General features: G+C 39.2%; 1 protein-coding gene across 6 annotated transcripts in view; it reads right to left on the bottom strand.

Moving 5' to 3' along the window:
* ralgapa2 (Ral GTPase activating protein catalytic subunit alpha 2) overlaps nucleotides 1-15,351 on the bottom strand; it is a 538,758-nt gene that overhangs the window by 31,160 nt on the left and 492,247 nt on the right. The window contains exon 41 of one of the 6 annotated variants that reach the window (XM_063056248.1): nucleotides 4,419-4,457. The exons of the other annotated variants lie outside the window; for them this stretch is intronic. Within the exon in view, the coding sequence (XP_062912318.1) occupies nucleotides 4,444-4,457 (14 nt within the window). The 3' untranslated portion in view covers nucleotides 4,419-4,443. The remainder of the gene's footprint in view (nucleotides 1-4,418; nucleotides 4,458-15,351) is intronic. 6 annotated transcript variants of the gene reach the window in all.

Here is a 15,351-nt window from a genome sequence, read left to right as displayed (position 1 = left end):
TTCTGATAGCACCAGTAAAACCAAACCAGTTCCATTTTCCACTCAGTTCTTGGTAATCCTCTGTGTTGTTCCCACTGGTTTTGTCTTCAGCTGATTTTCCCATAGAACTCACATAGAACTAGTAATCAGATCTTGGGATCCCTTGACTCCTGTATGGGGCCTAGTAACATATTAACTTGCTTCTGAACATAGTATTTGTTGTGCGGAAGTTAGCAACGAATATGAAAAATACTTTTCTTAGAAAGGCAACTTCTCCTAGACACCTTCTCCCTCCCAACCGCTGGTAAAATTTCCTAGATGTTGCAAGGATGCCTCCATCATCATCCCCTTTGCCAGCCACAAGAGGTGAACAGTTGAACAGCAGTCTTCAGAAAAGACATACCAATTATAATCTTCTAGCTGCCCAGCACAAGCCTCAAGCAAAAATAAAGTCCATAGTTAAAATTTAACAGCGTCATGCATTTATATTGTGCCTTTAATGTAGTATAATGTGTCAAAGCTCTTCACAGCAGCATAATTTTACAGCCTCCTGCTGTAGGTTTGCTGTTTGCCATTTCTTAGAGGTCTGATATATCTACTGACTCTCAAAATTATGATGGCTTGTTGGACATTTTAAATTAATTTATACACTGAAATGCAATGCATCAAATTACATTTGTAGTTTCTGCTTCATAAACATAATTGAATCTGCTGTTTCATAAAGATCGTTCCTATATTTTACCATTACTCTTAGGTAAAAGGTATTATTTACTCAATAACATTTCCAAATCAATTAGGACCTTCACAGTCAAAATAAATTTTCAAAGAACAATTTTGACAGATATGATCATATAAAAGGCATGAAATGGTATAATACAAAATAAATCTGATAATGTATTTTAATATATTTAATCAAATAAATGCTACTGTGATCAAACTGTATTACAGCTTCCTCTTGTTCAAACTGATAAGGTGGAATTTTGTCGACAGTTCACTGAATCACTGGCTCTACAATGACATGACCAAGGTAGCTATTAATTCTTATTCCCAGTATTTGGACTTTTTAGAGTAGCTTGTGGTCCACTCCACTAGGGAAAATGCAATTCTGGATTGGGTGTTGTGCCATGAACCAGAATTGATTAGGGAGCTTAAAGTAAAGGAACCCTTAGGAAGCATAATATGATAGAAATCACCATGTAGTTTGAGAGGGAGAAGGTAAAATCAGATGTATTGGTATCAGAGTTGAGTAAAGGTAACTACAGAGGCATGAGAGAGGAGCTGGCCAAAGTTGATTTGAAGGGGACAGTAGCAGGGAAGATAGTATAGCATGAATGGCTGGAGTTTTTGGGGGTAATTTGGGAGAAGCAGGATTAGTTCACCCCAATGAAGAAACATTCTAAAGAGAGGATGAGACAATTGTGGCTGCCAAGAGAATGCAAAGACAACATAAAAGCAAAAGATACAGCAAAAATTGGTAGTTAGCTTAATGATTAGTAAGCTTTTAAAAACCAACAGAAGGCAGCTAAAATAGTGATCAGGAACGAAAAGATGAAATATGAAGGTAAATTAGCCAATAAAATCAAAGAGGACATCAAAGGATTTTTTCTGAGATATATGAAGAGTAAAAGTGAGGCAAGGGTGGACACTGGACTGCCAGAAAATGATGCTAGAGAGGCAGTAATGGGGAACAAAGAAATGACAGATGAACTGATCAAGTATCAAGTATCCATCTTCACTGTGGAAGACACCAGCAATGGCTGAAATTTGAGAGTCAGGGGGCAGAAGTGAGTGTAGTTGCTATTACTAAGGAGAAGGTGCTTGGGAAGCTGGAAGGTCTGAAGGTAGATTTGTCAGTTGGACTATATGGACTACAACCCAGGGTTCTGAAAGAGGCAGCTGAAGAGGCTGTAGAGGCATTAGTAATGATATTTCAAGAGTCACTAGGTTCTGTAATGTTCCAGAGGACTAGAAAACTGCAAATGTCACTCCACTCTTTAAGAAGGGAAGGAAGCAGAAGAAAGAAAATTCTAGACCAGTTAGCTTGACTTCATTGGTTAGGAAGATGTTGGAGTTCATTATTAAGGATGGAGTTTCGGGGTACTTGGAGGAACATGATAAAATATGTCGAAGTCAGCATAGTCTCCTTAAGAAGAAATCTTGCCCGACAAATCTGTTGGAATCCTTTGAGGAAGTAAAAGGCAGGATAGACAAAGGAGAGTTAGTGGACATTGTTTACTTGGATTTTCAAAAGGCCTTTGATAAAGTGCACATATAATGTTACTAAACAAGGTAGTAACCCATGGTATTACAGGAACAATTCTAGCATGAACGGAAGATTGATGAGTGGGAATAAAGCGGGCCTTTTCTGGTTGGCTGCCGGTGACTAGTGGTATTCCGCAGGGATTGGAATTAATTCTGCTACTTTTCAAGTTATATGTTAATGATCTGGATGACAGAATTGATGGTTTTGTGGTCAAGTTTGCAGATGCTACAAAGGTAAATGAATGACAGGTAGTGTTTAGGAGGCAGAGAGTCTGCAGAGAGACTTGGGCAGAGAAGGAGAATGGGAAAAGAAGTAGCAGATGGAACAGAGTTTTGGGACTTGTATGGTAATGAACTTTTGCAGAATGATTAAAGGTGTACATTACTTTCTAAACAGGGAAAAAATTCAGAAATTGGATGTGCAGGGGACTTTGGAGTCCTAGTGCAAGATTCCCTATTCTTGGCTGAGTTGATAATAATGAAGGCAATTGCAATGTTAGCATTCATTTTGAGAGGACTAGAATATAGAAGCAAGGATGTAATGCTAGGGTTTTATAAGACACATCTGGAGTATTGTGAGCAGTCCAAGGAAAACATAGGAAGGAAATGCTGGCATTGGAGAGGGTCCAGAGGAGGTTTACAAGAATGACCCCAGGGAAGAAATGAGGAGCTCTGGGCCTGTACTCACTGGAGTTTAGAAGAGGAATCTCACTGATATCTTCCAAATATTGAAAGGCTTGGAGAAAGTGGACGTGGAGAGGATGTTTTCAATAATGGGACCAGAGGGCACAGCCTTAGAATAGAGGGACTTCCCTTTAGAACAGAAATCAGGAGGAATTTCTTTTGCAAGAGGGTGGTGAATCTGTGGAACTTATTGTCACAGACAGCTGAGGCCAAGTCATTGGGTATATTTAAAGTAGAGTTTGATAGGTTCTTGAATTGTAAGGGTATCAAAGATTCTGGGGAGAAGGCAGGAGAGTGCTGTTGAGAAGGAAAATAAATCAGTCATAATTTAATGGTAGAGTGAGTTGATGGATCAAAGTGCTTAATTCTGCCTGATGTCTTATGGTCTTATACAAGTTTTATTGGATAAGTGTAGGGAAGATGTTTCTATGAGATTCAAATCAGTCCATAAGTACAAGACGAAAAACTAATATGAATAAGGGGAAACTTAAATTCTGCTCCTATGTCTTCTGGTCTTATTGCTTCAACTTTTACTAGAAACAGGGCCATTGTTATCTGGAGTCTTTTGATGGGGCAACATCTGCTATATAGGCTCAGCTACTACATTAAGTATTAATTTTACAAAAAAATGGTAATGTAGCAAGAAACAGATTATCATCTCCAAAAACTCCAACACCTATCATGTTCTCAGAATTGGCGCTAGTATGCTAATATACTCCTTAGAGGGTTAATCAATGAGGTCCACCAGCTTCAGCCAGACTCCTCCTACTTCTGGCTGCGGCAGACAGACTGCCACATTCTTCATTTTTATCAGTAAGTTTTAAATTGCCCAGACAAATAAGCAGAATGAGCAAGCTAGAAAAGGTCACACCTGGCGTGTGGTCGGCCTGCTCCCTATGTCCAAAGCCCCACCCACAATTCTCCAGGTTTACGCCACTCTGTCTATTTCTCTTTTGTGTTGCCTTCCTCCCCCAGCTGTTCCATTCAGGAGCCGAGGCTCAGCAATCTGCCCTCCTGAAACTACTTATTAAGCCAAGCTGGCTCAAAAGACAGGCTCAGCACGTGCCACTTCTAATCTATCCAGTTTCAAAATCCAATTGCGTGGTGCTTAACAAACAAAACATAAATGGACTTAACTCTCATTGGCTTCCCTGAAGCAATTCAAACAAAAGCATGAGTGACAAAGACATTCTCCAATATGGCAGGTGTTAGTCTCAGATTCAGCCTCAGGCATACAACAAAAGTATTATCTTTCAGTTAAAGCTCAGACATGCAGAAACAGGGAAGTACCATTAGTACAGCAGTATTGTTAATGCAGCTACCTAGTCAGGTGTTAATTCCCAGCACCACTTGTTTCAAAGCACATCACCACTAATTAGGAGCAATAAGAAATAGCAAGGCCAACTATGCGAACAGCATAAAGAATGTTTATTGATAAAGTGTAATGAACAAACTGGTTGAGACATAGCACAACCAATGTAGTGATGGCTTACCTTTAACAATAACTGTAATAGACGTTTAAATATTTAAATCTGAAGAGAGAAAAAGAAAATAAAAAATGAAGAGGTTACAGATATCATGGCTCTGGACAAGAATATTATAAGATAAATTTGGTCACAGAAAAACCATAAGTTAATTTAAATGCTGGAGTATAAAGACTGAAAGAACCTTTCATTTAAAAATATAGAAACAGTTGGTAATCACTTTCACCAGAAATGTAATCACTGACAGAAACCTTGAAATAATTTCACAATTGATGTTTAAATATAGCATAAACAATTTAAATTCACCATGTGAATATGGTATCTTTATATATAACATGGCAAATACACTAAATTAAACTTATTTATTGTTAGAGTTATATATAGACTGTAGGAATCAATTCTAGTTGAGACACCTAAGCACTTGGCTCATAGCTTTCCACATAATATTAATTTCCCAAAAGATGATCTCTGAAAAAGTGATTAAATATCTAAATAAAACTTGCAACAATATTATGAAAGAATGTCAACAACTGCACATAATTCACAATTGTTCTCAACCTAGGCAATACATATAAATGCACAACCTGTGTTCTTTCAAGCTTATCTTAAAAGTCAAAGTAAAAACTACACTGCAGTTTGGGGGTGAAGTTGCTTTTCTATCATGACGCATAGAGATATTTCTAATGGCTGTTTTTCAATAAAAAACTATCACACTGTACGCATATGAAAATAACACATGCAACTTCCAGGTAAACAATTAAACAGGGTACTGTGTTATGAAAAGAAAGTGATAATTAATAATACTTGTCAGTTGTAAGCCATCTTCCCTCCTGGGAATAGCAGTGGAGCCCTGCTGTGTAATTTCACCAACACTCCAATCTGAGCAATTGTGAAGAGGTCTTTTGTAATGCCAAAGAATAATGATTTCTACTGTGCACTGTTAAAACTTCGTAACAACAACAGTAATTAGGAATTTTAATCAGCAAGAGAGAGCTTTATTTTTGCTCTTTCTGTTCAGTGCTGCATAAAATACAATTTTGAATCATCTCTTTTAGAAAGAGCACATTGGTAACACTATAATGTATGAAATTGGATTGGCTTTGTTTTACCCGAGCTGCAGCTTTCAAACATGCATTATGGATGAACCACAAATAATTGTGTAACAAAACCTGTACAACTAAGCTGCGGTCTTGGTTAAGATGTAATTAAAAGTAACGAACAGTGCTGTTCAGTAAGATTAAAGCTTCAGCAACACATAATCTCTGAACCTTTCACTGGTCACTTTTGTTAAATTTCTTGCATGTTTCCAGAACAACTACCTTTATTTGCCATAATTACAGTCATTAAAATATTTACTTAAAATATATTTATTTTGTTTTAAATTGAGCAGTATAAACCTGATTTTTTAACCATTTTAAAGAATACTACAAATTAATGTTAGACATTTGCTAAACATTTAACTTAATTGCATACTAAGACAATTAGAAATGAAACTCAAGTTTCATCTGAAATACTAGCATATTTTAAAATTCCTGTATTTTAAAGGATTATTGCTCAAACTGTGAAATGTTGTTAAGTTCATATTCAAAATAATATTAGATGTACAAGAGAAACCAATATTTCAGGTGAGATGCTAAACCGAGATTCTTTTTTCTCCTTTAGCACACTGACCTTCACATAGGGTCCAAGTTAGAACAAGTTCCTGAATTATTAACACTGAAAACCAAATATCTGTTATGTATTTCCCTTTTATTTGTCTAGGACCTAGTTAGCTGGCATATTTTCAAACACACAGTAGCCCTTATCTGACAAGAATACTCCAGTCCATGTGAAACACCTTTGGATGTTCTGATATAGAGAAAGGTACTACATGACAAGCTCTCTTTTTTGATACACTCTTGGCCCGTAAATATGACACCTTTCAGATTGCTGCACTGATGGATGTGATAGGAAACAAATAGAATCACTACAGCATATGCCGGGAATTGGGAATTGGGGTCAGGCTGTAGGTGAATACGAATTTGCGCCTCTAGTCTTGCACAGCCTGCAAGTTGATGAAACACCAAAATGAATCATTAGAACAATTCAACTACCACAAATCAATTGCTTGTTCAAAGAGGCGCACTGACTAGCTATCTGGAAAATTCAACAGCACCCTTTCAAATTAATATCTCATTAGATTGGTTTTTCAAGAGGGTGCATGTTGGATCCAAATAGAGTGGATTCTGCAGAACATAAACTGCAGGGCTGGGGAAATCCATATAGCAGTTTGAATAGTTCAATGAAAACTGCATTTATAAATGACAATATAACCCCTGTAAAATTATGAAGTATGTGCAAATGGTCCAGGCGTTATTTCAGGCAATAATTTTTGGCAAGGACAGAAAAGCCACCAATTCTTCCTCATGTAAGAGATTCACTGAGACAGTCTTGTAACAACTATAAAGTGTACATTTAAAACTGGATAGCATGCTTTTTTAACATTATGGTTAAAAGGTTAAAGATCAAGTCTATCGAAACTGTGATTCAGAACTAAAAACTGAATTTATATTCCATGGTAGTGCAATACTACAGACAGTGAAGTATTAAACCATGGAGTAGACAAGCTTCGTACATGATCAGAGTTCTCTATGGATGTGGTATTGAATATTCTTTGTCACTTTTAGTCAAGATTCCTGTCAAGCTTCTCTGACAGAAGGCCCACATAGGTGTCAGGAGAAAGCAGAAATGGACTTGCCTGTGCTGCCACTATATAGCCCGTGAATACACAGTCTCCAAGTTGACATACTAAAATGGATTACATGACCTCCTCTACTGTCAAGATGAAGCCACACTCTGGTTGGAGGAACAACACCTTATATTCCGTCTGGGTAGCCTCCAACCTGATGGCATGAACATTGACTTCTCTAACTTCTGTTAATTCCCTACCTTCCCTTCGTACCCCATCTGTTACTCTGTCCCTCTCACTATACTCCTTGCCCATCCTCTGGGATTCCCCCCTCCCCCTTTCTTTCTCCCTGGGCCTCCCATCCCATGATCCTCTCATATCCCTTTTGCCAATCAACTTTCCAGCTCTTAGCTTCATCCCTCCCCCTCCTGTCTTCTCCTATGATTTCTGATCTCTCTCTCTCCCTCCCCCTCCCACTTGCAAATCTCTTACTATCTCTTCTTTCAGTTAGTCCTGACGAAGGGTCTCGGCCCGAAACGTCGACTGTACCTCTTCCTAGAGATGCTGCCTGACCTGCTGCATTCACCAGCAATTTTTACGTGTGTTACATGAATGAGTCATCATTTCCAGAAAGCCACACAAACAAATATTTCATAGCTATATTAAGTATCAGTACATCCATATCATCAGAGTTCCAAAATTAGGCAGATCATGGGAAGTGCTGTGGAGAATACTCGTTATATTGAGAGAAGTGTCAGCATTTTCATTAGTAGTTGGAGCTGCACAATCAATGAAGCCTGAGTATGCTCGAATGTACTGAAGAAATTAGGTTACACAAGATACACGATGACAAGAATTGTTTTATGTCATGTTCTCAGTAACATATTTTTTCCAATATGGTTACAAGTTGTGAGGTTTAAAAATATACCTAAATGCTTATATAGTCATTTAAAATTTCAAATTACTATAAACAAATCCTTACTTGATCAATTTAAGTGCGATAAACCAAATTTAAGAGTTCATAAGTAATCTTGGATAAATTTTCAGCGTTATCAAGTACCACAGAAAAATGAATGAGCGAACTGGCTTATGGTGAGTTGAACAGCAAGAGTGATCACTTCACTGCATCATCATGTTCTAGTTATTATCTGGGCTTGAGACCTTCCCACATCTTCTCAGGTCCACTTCAGTACTATTTCACAAAGACCAGACAGGATCCAGGATTTTACCCATGCGAACTCTTTTAAACAGCAGCTCTCATTCCTTTGAGGAAGTAAATTTAAACTTGTTGTTGACAATAATTTTCACAAAGCTGCGTCTAGTGATGTGAAATGTGGAACATTTTAATGCAGTATGTAATTATTTAAAATTCTCAATGGCAAAGAAGAAGTTTATGTAATGTGAACAACATCAGCTGCAGATTTCCCCTTCCACCCACACAACCAGTAATATATGGTAAATGATCACAAAGAGGCAAGTCCTAATTTGCAATGTTCATTCAGAATTATATATTGATGACACATGGCTTAGATAGCAATATTGAAATGTATAAGCTGAAGTAATTCTTGTTTTAAATTTTTGAGGCTGTGCACTGTGAAGAGGATGAAGACCCACTTCATTCTGAGGATATTCAACCTAACCCACTGGACAACAAATTGAAGTCAATAAAAACAAACAATGACAGAATATATCACAGGCAGAAAATCCTGCCCCATCAGTTTCCTGCTGATGGATAATGTTAAACGTGTTCTATGGATATTTTTCAATTCTGATACCACATAAAAGTAAGTCCTGAAACTACAACTATGAATGGCAAAAGCCATTGGAAAGAAGGAGCAACACACACAAAATGCTGGTGGAACGCAGCAGATCAGGCGGCATCTATAGGAAGAGGTAGAAGGAGGATGTTTTCTCGTGCAATTTTCCACACAAATAAAAGATGCAGTTTTTAACTCCTAGAAAAGCCTACAAATTAAATATGGGTTTCAAATGATAGCATCAAAACTAAGTTGCCAAACTCAGAAATGCTTTGTTGATTATTTTTTATATACAGCTGCCACAAAATAACAGATTTCACCAAGTATGTTAGTGATAACAAACCTGATTCTGGTCTTTTGCTTGTAGCAGCACTTAATGTGAGTAATGTTGATTCAAACATATATACATAAAGCAAACATGAAGAAATCTGCAGATGCTGCAGATTCAAGCAACACACATAAAAAAAAATGCTGGTGAACGCAGCAGGCCAGGCAGCATCTATAGGAAGAGGTACAGTTGACGTTTCCAGCCGAGATCCTTTGTCCTGACGAAGGGTCTCGGCCCGAAACGTCAACTGTACCTCTTCCTATAGATGCTGCCTGGCCTGCTGTGTTCACCAGCATTTTTTAATGTGTGCTGTATAACCATAAAGCTGCAGGTTTTAATAAAATTCAGATTTTAAAAAAATATTAATTTACAAGCATAAGACATTTATCTGGAGTAAGCAATAAGGCCTTGAAGACAAAATAAGAACATATCATTTGGCAGAAAAACTGCTGGAGAAACCCAGCAGGTCATTCAATATCTGTGGGCAGAAATGGACAGTCAGCATTTTGGGTCAAGGCCCTTTGTTTAAACATATCGTCTGATTTGACTTACTGGCTGTTCAGACAAAGATCATGAAGTATATGCTCATTCAATATCATACAATCTATCACAGAAGCACTGCAGTGATACACTGCTGATGATAATGAGAGAAAAGTAACTTACAATCAAGTGGAACCACCTAGTGTTTGCATAATTCCAAGAGAGGACCACTGATCTATCAGAAAGTCATGTTGAGACTTGCTGCAAGTCATGAACATCTAATCTAAGTTTCCACTTAAGTACAGCTCAGATGAAGTGGCTGAACGCTAGGGCACGCCAGTTTTCTGATGTGTCATATTTACTAATGCAGCATAAAAAGATTTTGTGGGGCTGTTTAAGGTTGGGCACTGAAGTGCTCCTGATCTGCAATTATTTCTCAGCAAACACCATTAAAGCATATTAGGTCATCTAACATTTCAATGCTGTTTTGGAGCCTTCTCTGTAAACAATTCATGTGTCCTATTTGCTGATATAATGAGAACAACTATATAATTAATTATTTCATTGATTTTTGGGGTGTTATGGAATCTCAAAATGAGTGGTACTACTTTGCTGCAAGTTTTTTTTCTCTCCAATACAACATGATTGTGTGTTGGTTGGTGAGGGGCTAGGGGAAAGGTAGAGGAGAAATTTACTGAATGCCAAGATCAGTCCAAGTTCCTTCTTTATCATTATATCTCATTTGTCAGTGGATTGCTGAGAGGCAATGGAAGAGGCATGGAAGGAAATTATTGGCCTTGGCAAATAGAGAAAGCAAAACAGAAATCAACCCCCCCCCCCATCATGAATCACCGGCTTGTGATATTATCAATAGAGAATAAATGAATGAAAAGAAAGATGTATTTTCAAGTCATAATATAACTTCTGACAAGGGAAACCCATTCAAATCGATGACTTAAAACATGGATATTTGTTAAAGTACCGTATAGCCTACACTATAATAAGGGACTACTTTATGTTTTAGTAACACATCATTGCATGCGCTATTAGGCGTGTATTGTATGTGTGTGTCAAATTCGGACTCTACCAGTAAAGAACCATGAAACTTAGTTCCCGTCTCCCGCGTTTTTATTAATAACATAGTTGTGTGAACAGGCCACATACACAACAAATTGGTGACGAGACTTATGAACTACATCTTATAGGAACGCTGTATTTTAGTTGATAACGACACTTGGAGGAAAAGAGAGAGAAGGGAGATAAATTAGACCGTAAGACCATAAGCCAAAGGAGCAGAAGTTGGCTCCGCCATTTTAACGTGAGCTGATCCATTCTCCCATTTAGTCCCACTCCCCCGCCTTCTCACCATAACCCTTGATGCCTGGCTACTCAGACACCTATCAATCTCTGTCTTAAATAACCCAATGACTTGACCTCCACTGCCGCCCGTGGCAACAAATTCCACAGATTCACCACCCTCTGGCTAAAAAAATTTCTTTGCATCTCTGTTCTGAAAGGGCGCCCTTCAATCCTTAAGTCATGTCCTCTCGTACTAGACTCCCCCACCATGGGAAACAACTTTGCCACATTCACTCTGTCCATGCCTTTCAGCATTCGAAATGTTTCTGCGAGGTCCCCCCTCATTCTTGTAAACTCCAAGGAATACAGTCCAAGAGCGGTCAAACGTTCCTCATATGTTAACCCTCTCATTCCCGGAATCATTCTAGTGAATCTTTTCTGTACCCTCTCCAATGTCAGCACATCCTTTCGCAAATAAGGAGCCCAAAACTGCACACAGTACTCCAAGTGAGGTCTTACCAGTGCCTTATAAAACCTCAACATCACATCCCTGCTCCTATACTCTATTCCTCTAGAAATGAATGCCAACATTGCATTTGCCTTCTTCACCACCGACTCAACCTGGAGGTTAACCTTAAGGGTATCCTATACGACGACTCCCAAGTCCCGTTGCGTCTCAGAACTTTGAATTTTCTCACCATTTAAATAATAGTCTGCCCTTTTATTTCTTCTACCAAAGTGCATAACCATACACTTTCCAACATTGTATTTCATTTGCTACTTCTTTGTCCATTCTCCCAATCTATCAAAGTCTCTCTGCAGACTCTCTGTTTCCTCAGCACTACCGGTCCCTCCACCTATCTTTGTATCATCAGCAAACTTAGCCACAAAGCCACCTACTTCATAATCCAAATCGTTGATGTACAACGTAAAAAGAAGCTAGCTCCCAGCCCCAACATGGACCCCTGTGGAACACCACTGGAAACCAGCAGCCAACCAGAATGGGATCCCTTTATTCCCACTCTCTGTTTCCTGCCAATCAGCCAACGCTCTATCCACGTATGTAAATTTCCCATAATTCCATGGGCTTTTTATCTTGTTTAGCAGCCTCATGTGTGGCACCTTGTCAAAGGCCTTCTGAAAATCCAAATACACAACATCCACTGCATCTCCCTTGTCTCTCCTACTTGTAATTTCCTCAAAAAATTGTAATAGGTTTGTCAGGCAGGATTTTCCTTTAAGGAAACCATGCTGGGTTCTGCCTATCTTGTCATATGTCTCCAGGTACTCCGTAACCTCATCCTTTACAATGGACTCCAACAACTTCCCAACCACCGATGTCAAGCTAACAGGTCTATAATCTCCTTTTTGCTTCCTTGCCCCTTTCTTAAATAGTGGAGTGACATTTGCAATCTTCCAGTCTTCCGGAACCATGCCAGAATCTATTGACTTTTGAAAGATCATTGCTAATGCCTCCACAATCTCCACAGCTACTTCCTTCAGAACACGAGGGTGCATTCCATCTGGTCCGGGAGATTTATCTACCTTTAGACTATTCAGCTTCCTAAGTACTTTCACTGTCGTAATTGTGACTGCGCACATTTCTCTTCCCTGCCACCCTTGAGTGTCCGGTATACTGCTGATGTCTTCCTCAGTGAAAAGAAGTGACACACACGTCTAGACGGAGTGCGCTCATTGCGCTAGGAAAAAGGACATGTGAGTCAAGTGGAACGTGCAGTGACTGCAAGGAGCTAGCTAAAAAGAAAACAAGGAAAAATGGGACATAACAAAGATGGCGATGATTGGAACCATTACAGCATTTGATAGTGGCATCGAAAACTGGGTAACTTACCGAGTGAAGTTATATTGTGACACTAATGGTGTTAATGATGAAAAAAAAGCCAGCGTCTTATTCAGGCTACGCCCACACTAGACCGGGTAAATCCGTAACCAAAACTTTTTCTCTTTGTTTTGACCCTCTGTCCACACTGAAACGGCGATTTCCTCCTCCGAAAACGGAGCTTTTCTAAAACACCCTCCAGAGTGTTTAAATTTGAAAATGCCGGTTGGCCATTGTAGTGTGTACGGGGTAACCGGCTAATTTTAAAAACGCTGTCATGACGAGCCGGAACAAATGGTGGCGACAGCGCGGCATTTCATTGTTTTCTTGAACGCAACCTCCAACACCACAACAACAATATCTGACAATAGATGTGTAACAGCCTAATGTAACATTGTATGGAAATACAAGATTGCACTGATGCAGACATGTTTTATACATTTAACAAGGTGCTTTATTAATGTATTGCTTGTGCAAACATTCAATAGATGCAATTGTCACTTTTTCCCCAATAACTCGTTTTATTGCACGTTAAATACAGCAAAATAATACACAAAGACATGGCAAAAGTAAAGGCAAACAAATGAAGTAATAACAAATTTCACTTTTGCCCAGTAACAAGCCTTATAGTATTTAGTTGTAGCTGTCGTCCCTTTCATCGGTGAAGAGACTATGGTTGTAGGAAATGTTTCTGGACAAACGCGCACCAAGTCTTTCCTTTGGCAATTTCCTTTTAAGTTTTTCTAGTCTGTAACTGGACAAAAGCGTACCAAGTTTACCATTTCCTCTTCGTTTGTTTTCTGTGTGTTCTGCACGTGCCCAGTATTTTCAGTAATTTTCAAAAACGCCTGGTGTGGATGTCTATCGTTTTTACGCAAAACCAGCGTTTTCAAAATTATCTGGTCTAGTGTGGACGTAGCCTCAGTGTTATGGGAGCAAAAACATATTTTCGGATGTCAGCAGGTAGATTTGACGAGAAGAAGCAACCGGAAATGCATAGGAGGAAATGCGATGCTACCAAGTGGACCAATCACAGTTGTTGCGGTCTGCATCGCCGGGACGGGTAGTTACATTTTTGAGGAGGTGCGCGTCAGGCTATGGCGTAGGGTACGTGGTTATGACATACTTACAGTGTAGATTCGATGCATAAGTATAAATTAGCCTTAATGGTGTTAATGATGAAAAGAAAGCCAGCGTCTTACTCAGTATTATGGGGGTAAAAACATACGGGCTGCTACAGAGCTTGTTAACCCCTAAAAAGCCAGCTGACAAAACATTCAAGCAAATAGTAGACACTCTCCAACAGCATTTAAATCCCAAACCACTGGTCATGCTGAAAGATTTAAATTTCAGTAATGGAATCAGAGCAAAAATGAAAGCATTTCTGAATATTGTGCTGAATTGCGCAAATTATCAGAACATTGTCAATTTGGAGCTGGTCTGTCGGACGCATTGAGGGACAGGTTAGTGTGTGGCATGCACTGTGAAACCACACAGAAGAAGCTCCTGTGTGAAAAAGACCTCACATTAGAGAAGGCGCTGAAAGTTGCAATATCATTGGAAACAGCAGCATGGGGTGCTTCAGAGATACAACAAAAATCTCTGGATTATGCTGCAAATAAAATGTCACTGAACAGAAATGAACGAAAGAAATATTACTGTTGTGGGAACATGTCACATGGCCCTGAGGACTGTTGGTTTAAAGACAAAGAATGCAGAAATTGTGGCAAACAGGGCCACATTGGCAGAGTATGCAAAGCTAGTAAACAGCAGAAAAAGGTCAAAATACAGAGAAACAAGAAACCCCAGAAAGGAAAATACAACAATGTACACAAAATGAAAGAAAGCAGTTCTGATAAAAATGACTCAGACAAAAGTGAATTGTCTTGTCTGCAACTTCACAGCGTGAAAGAGACAGCTGATCAAAGAGTAATATGGATCACTCCACAAGTGGCAGGCGTGAGACTGAAAATGGAGTTGGACACAGGCTCAGTTTTAACAGTGATCGCTGTACACGACTACAAATGACTGTTTTCTCACATAGCTCTGAAACGAACTAAACTACTGCCAAAGACTTACACAGGACAGAAAGTGCGTTCCAAAGGTAAAATTAAAGTAACAGTGATCTACAGAGACAAAACACAGCAGCTGAACCTCTATGTACTGAAAAATGGAGGACCACCATTGCTGGGATGTGAATGGCTCAGGAAAATCCAGTTGGATTGGCACACCATCAAGGCACTAGTTGTGTCAGCAAAGGAGGGCAGCAAGGCTACATCTGAGAGACTGTCACAAATACTTGCTGACTCTGAGGAAGTGTTCATGAAAGGAATAGGAACACTTCAGGGCATGCAGGCAAAGATTGAGATTGAGGAAAATGCATGTCCAAAATTTCACAAAGCCAGACCAGTGCTACATGCAAACCATCCTACAGTAGAGGCAGAGCTGAAAAATCTGGAGCAGACTGGGGTCCTGTCAAAGGTGGATTGGAGTGAATGGGCCACGCCTATCGTTCCAGTGATGAAGAAAACCTCCAGCACAAAACCAGGAAAACCAAACAAGGTGCGCAT

This window comes from Mobula hypostoma, chromosome 8 (assembly GCF_963921235.1).
Source record: "Mobula hypostoma chromosome 8, sMobHyp1.1, whole genome shotgun sequence".
In the NCBI taxonomy this organism is placed as follows: domain Eukaryota; kingdom Metazoa; phylum Chordata; class Chondrichthyes; order Myliobatiformes; family Myliobatidae; genus Mobula; species Mobula hypostoma.
The sequence above is the reverse complement of the archived record's forward strand: the minus strand, read 5'-3'. Positions and strand labels throughout refer to the sequence as shown.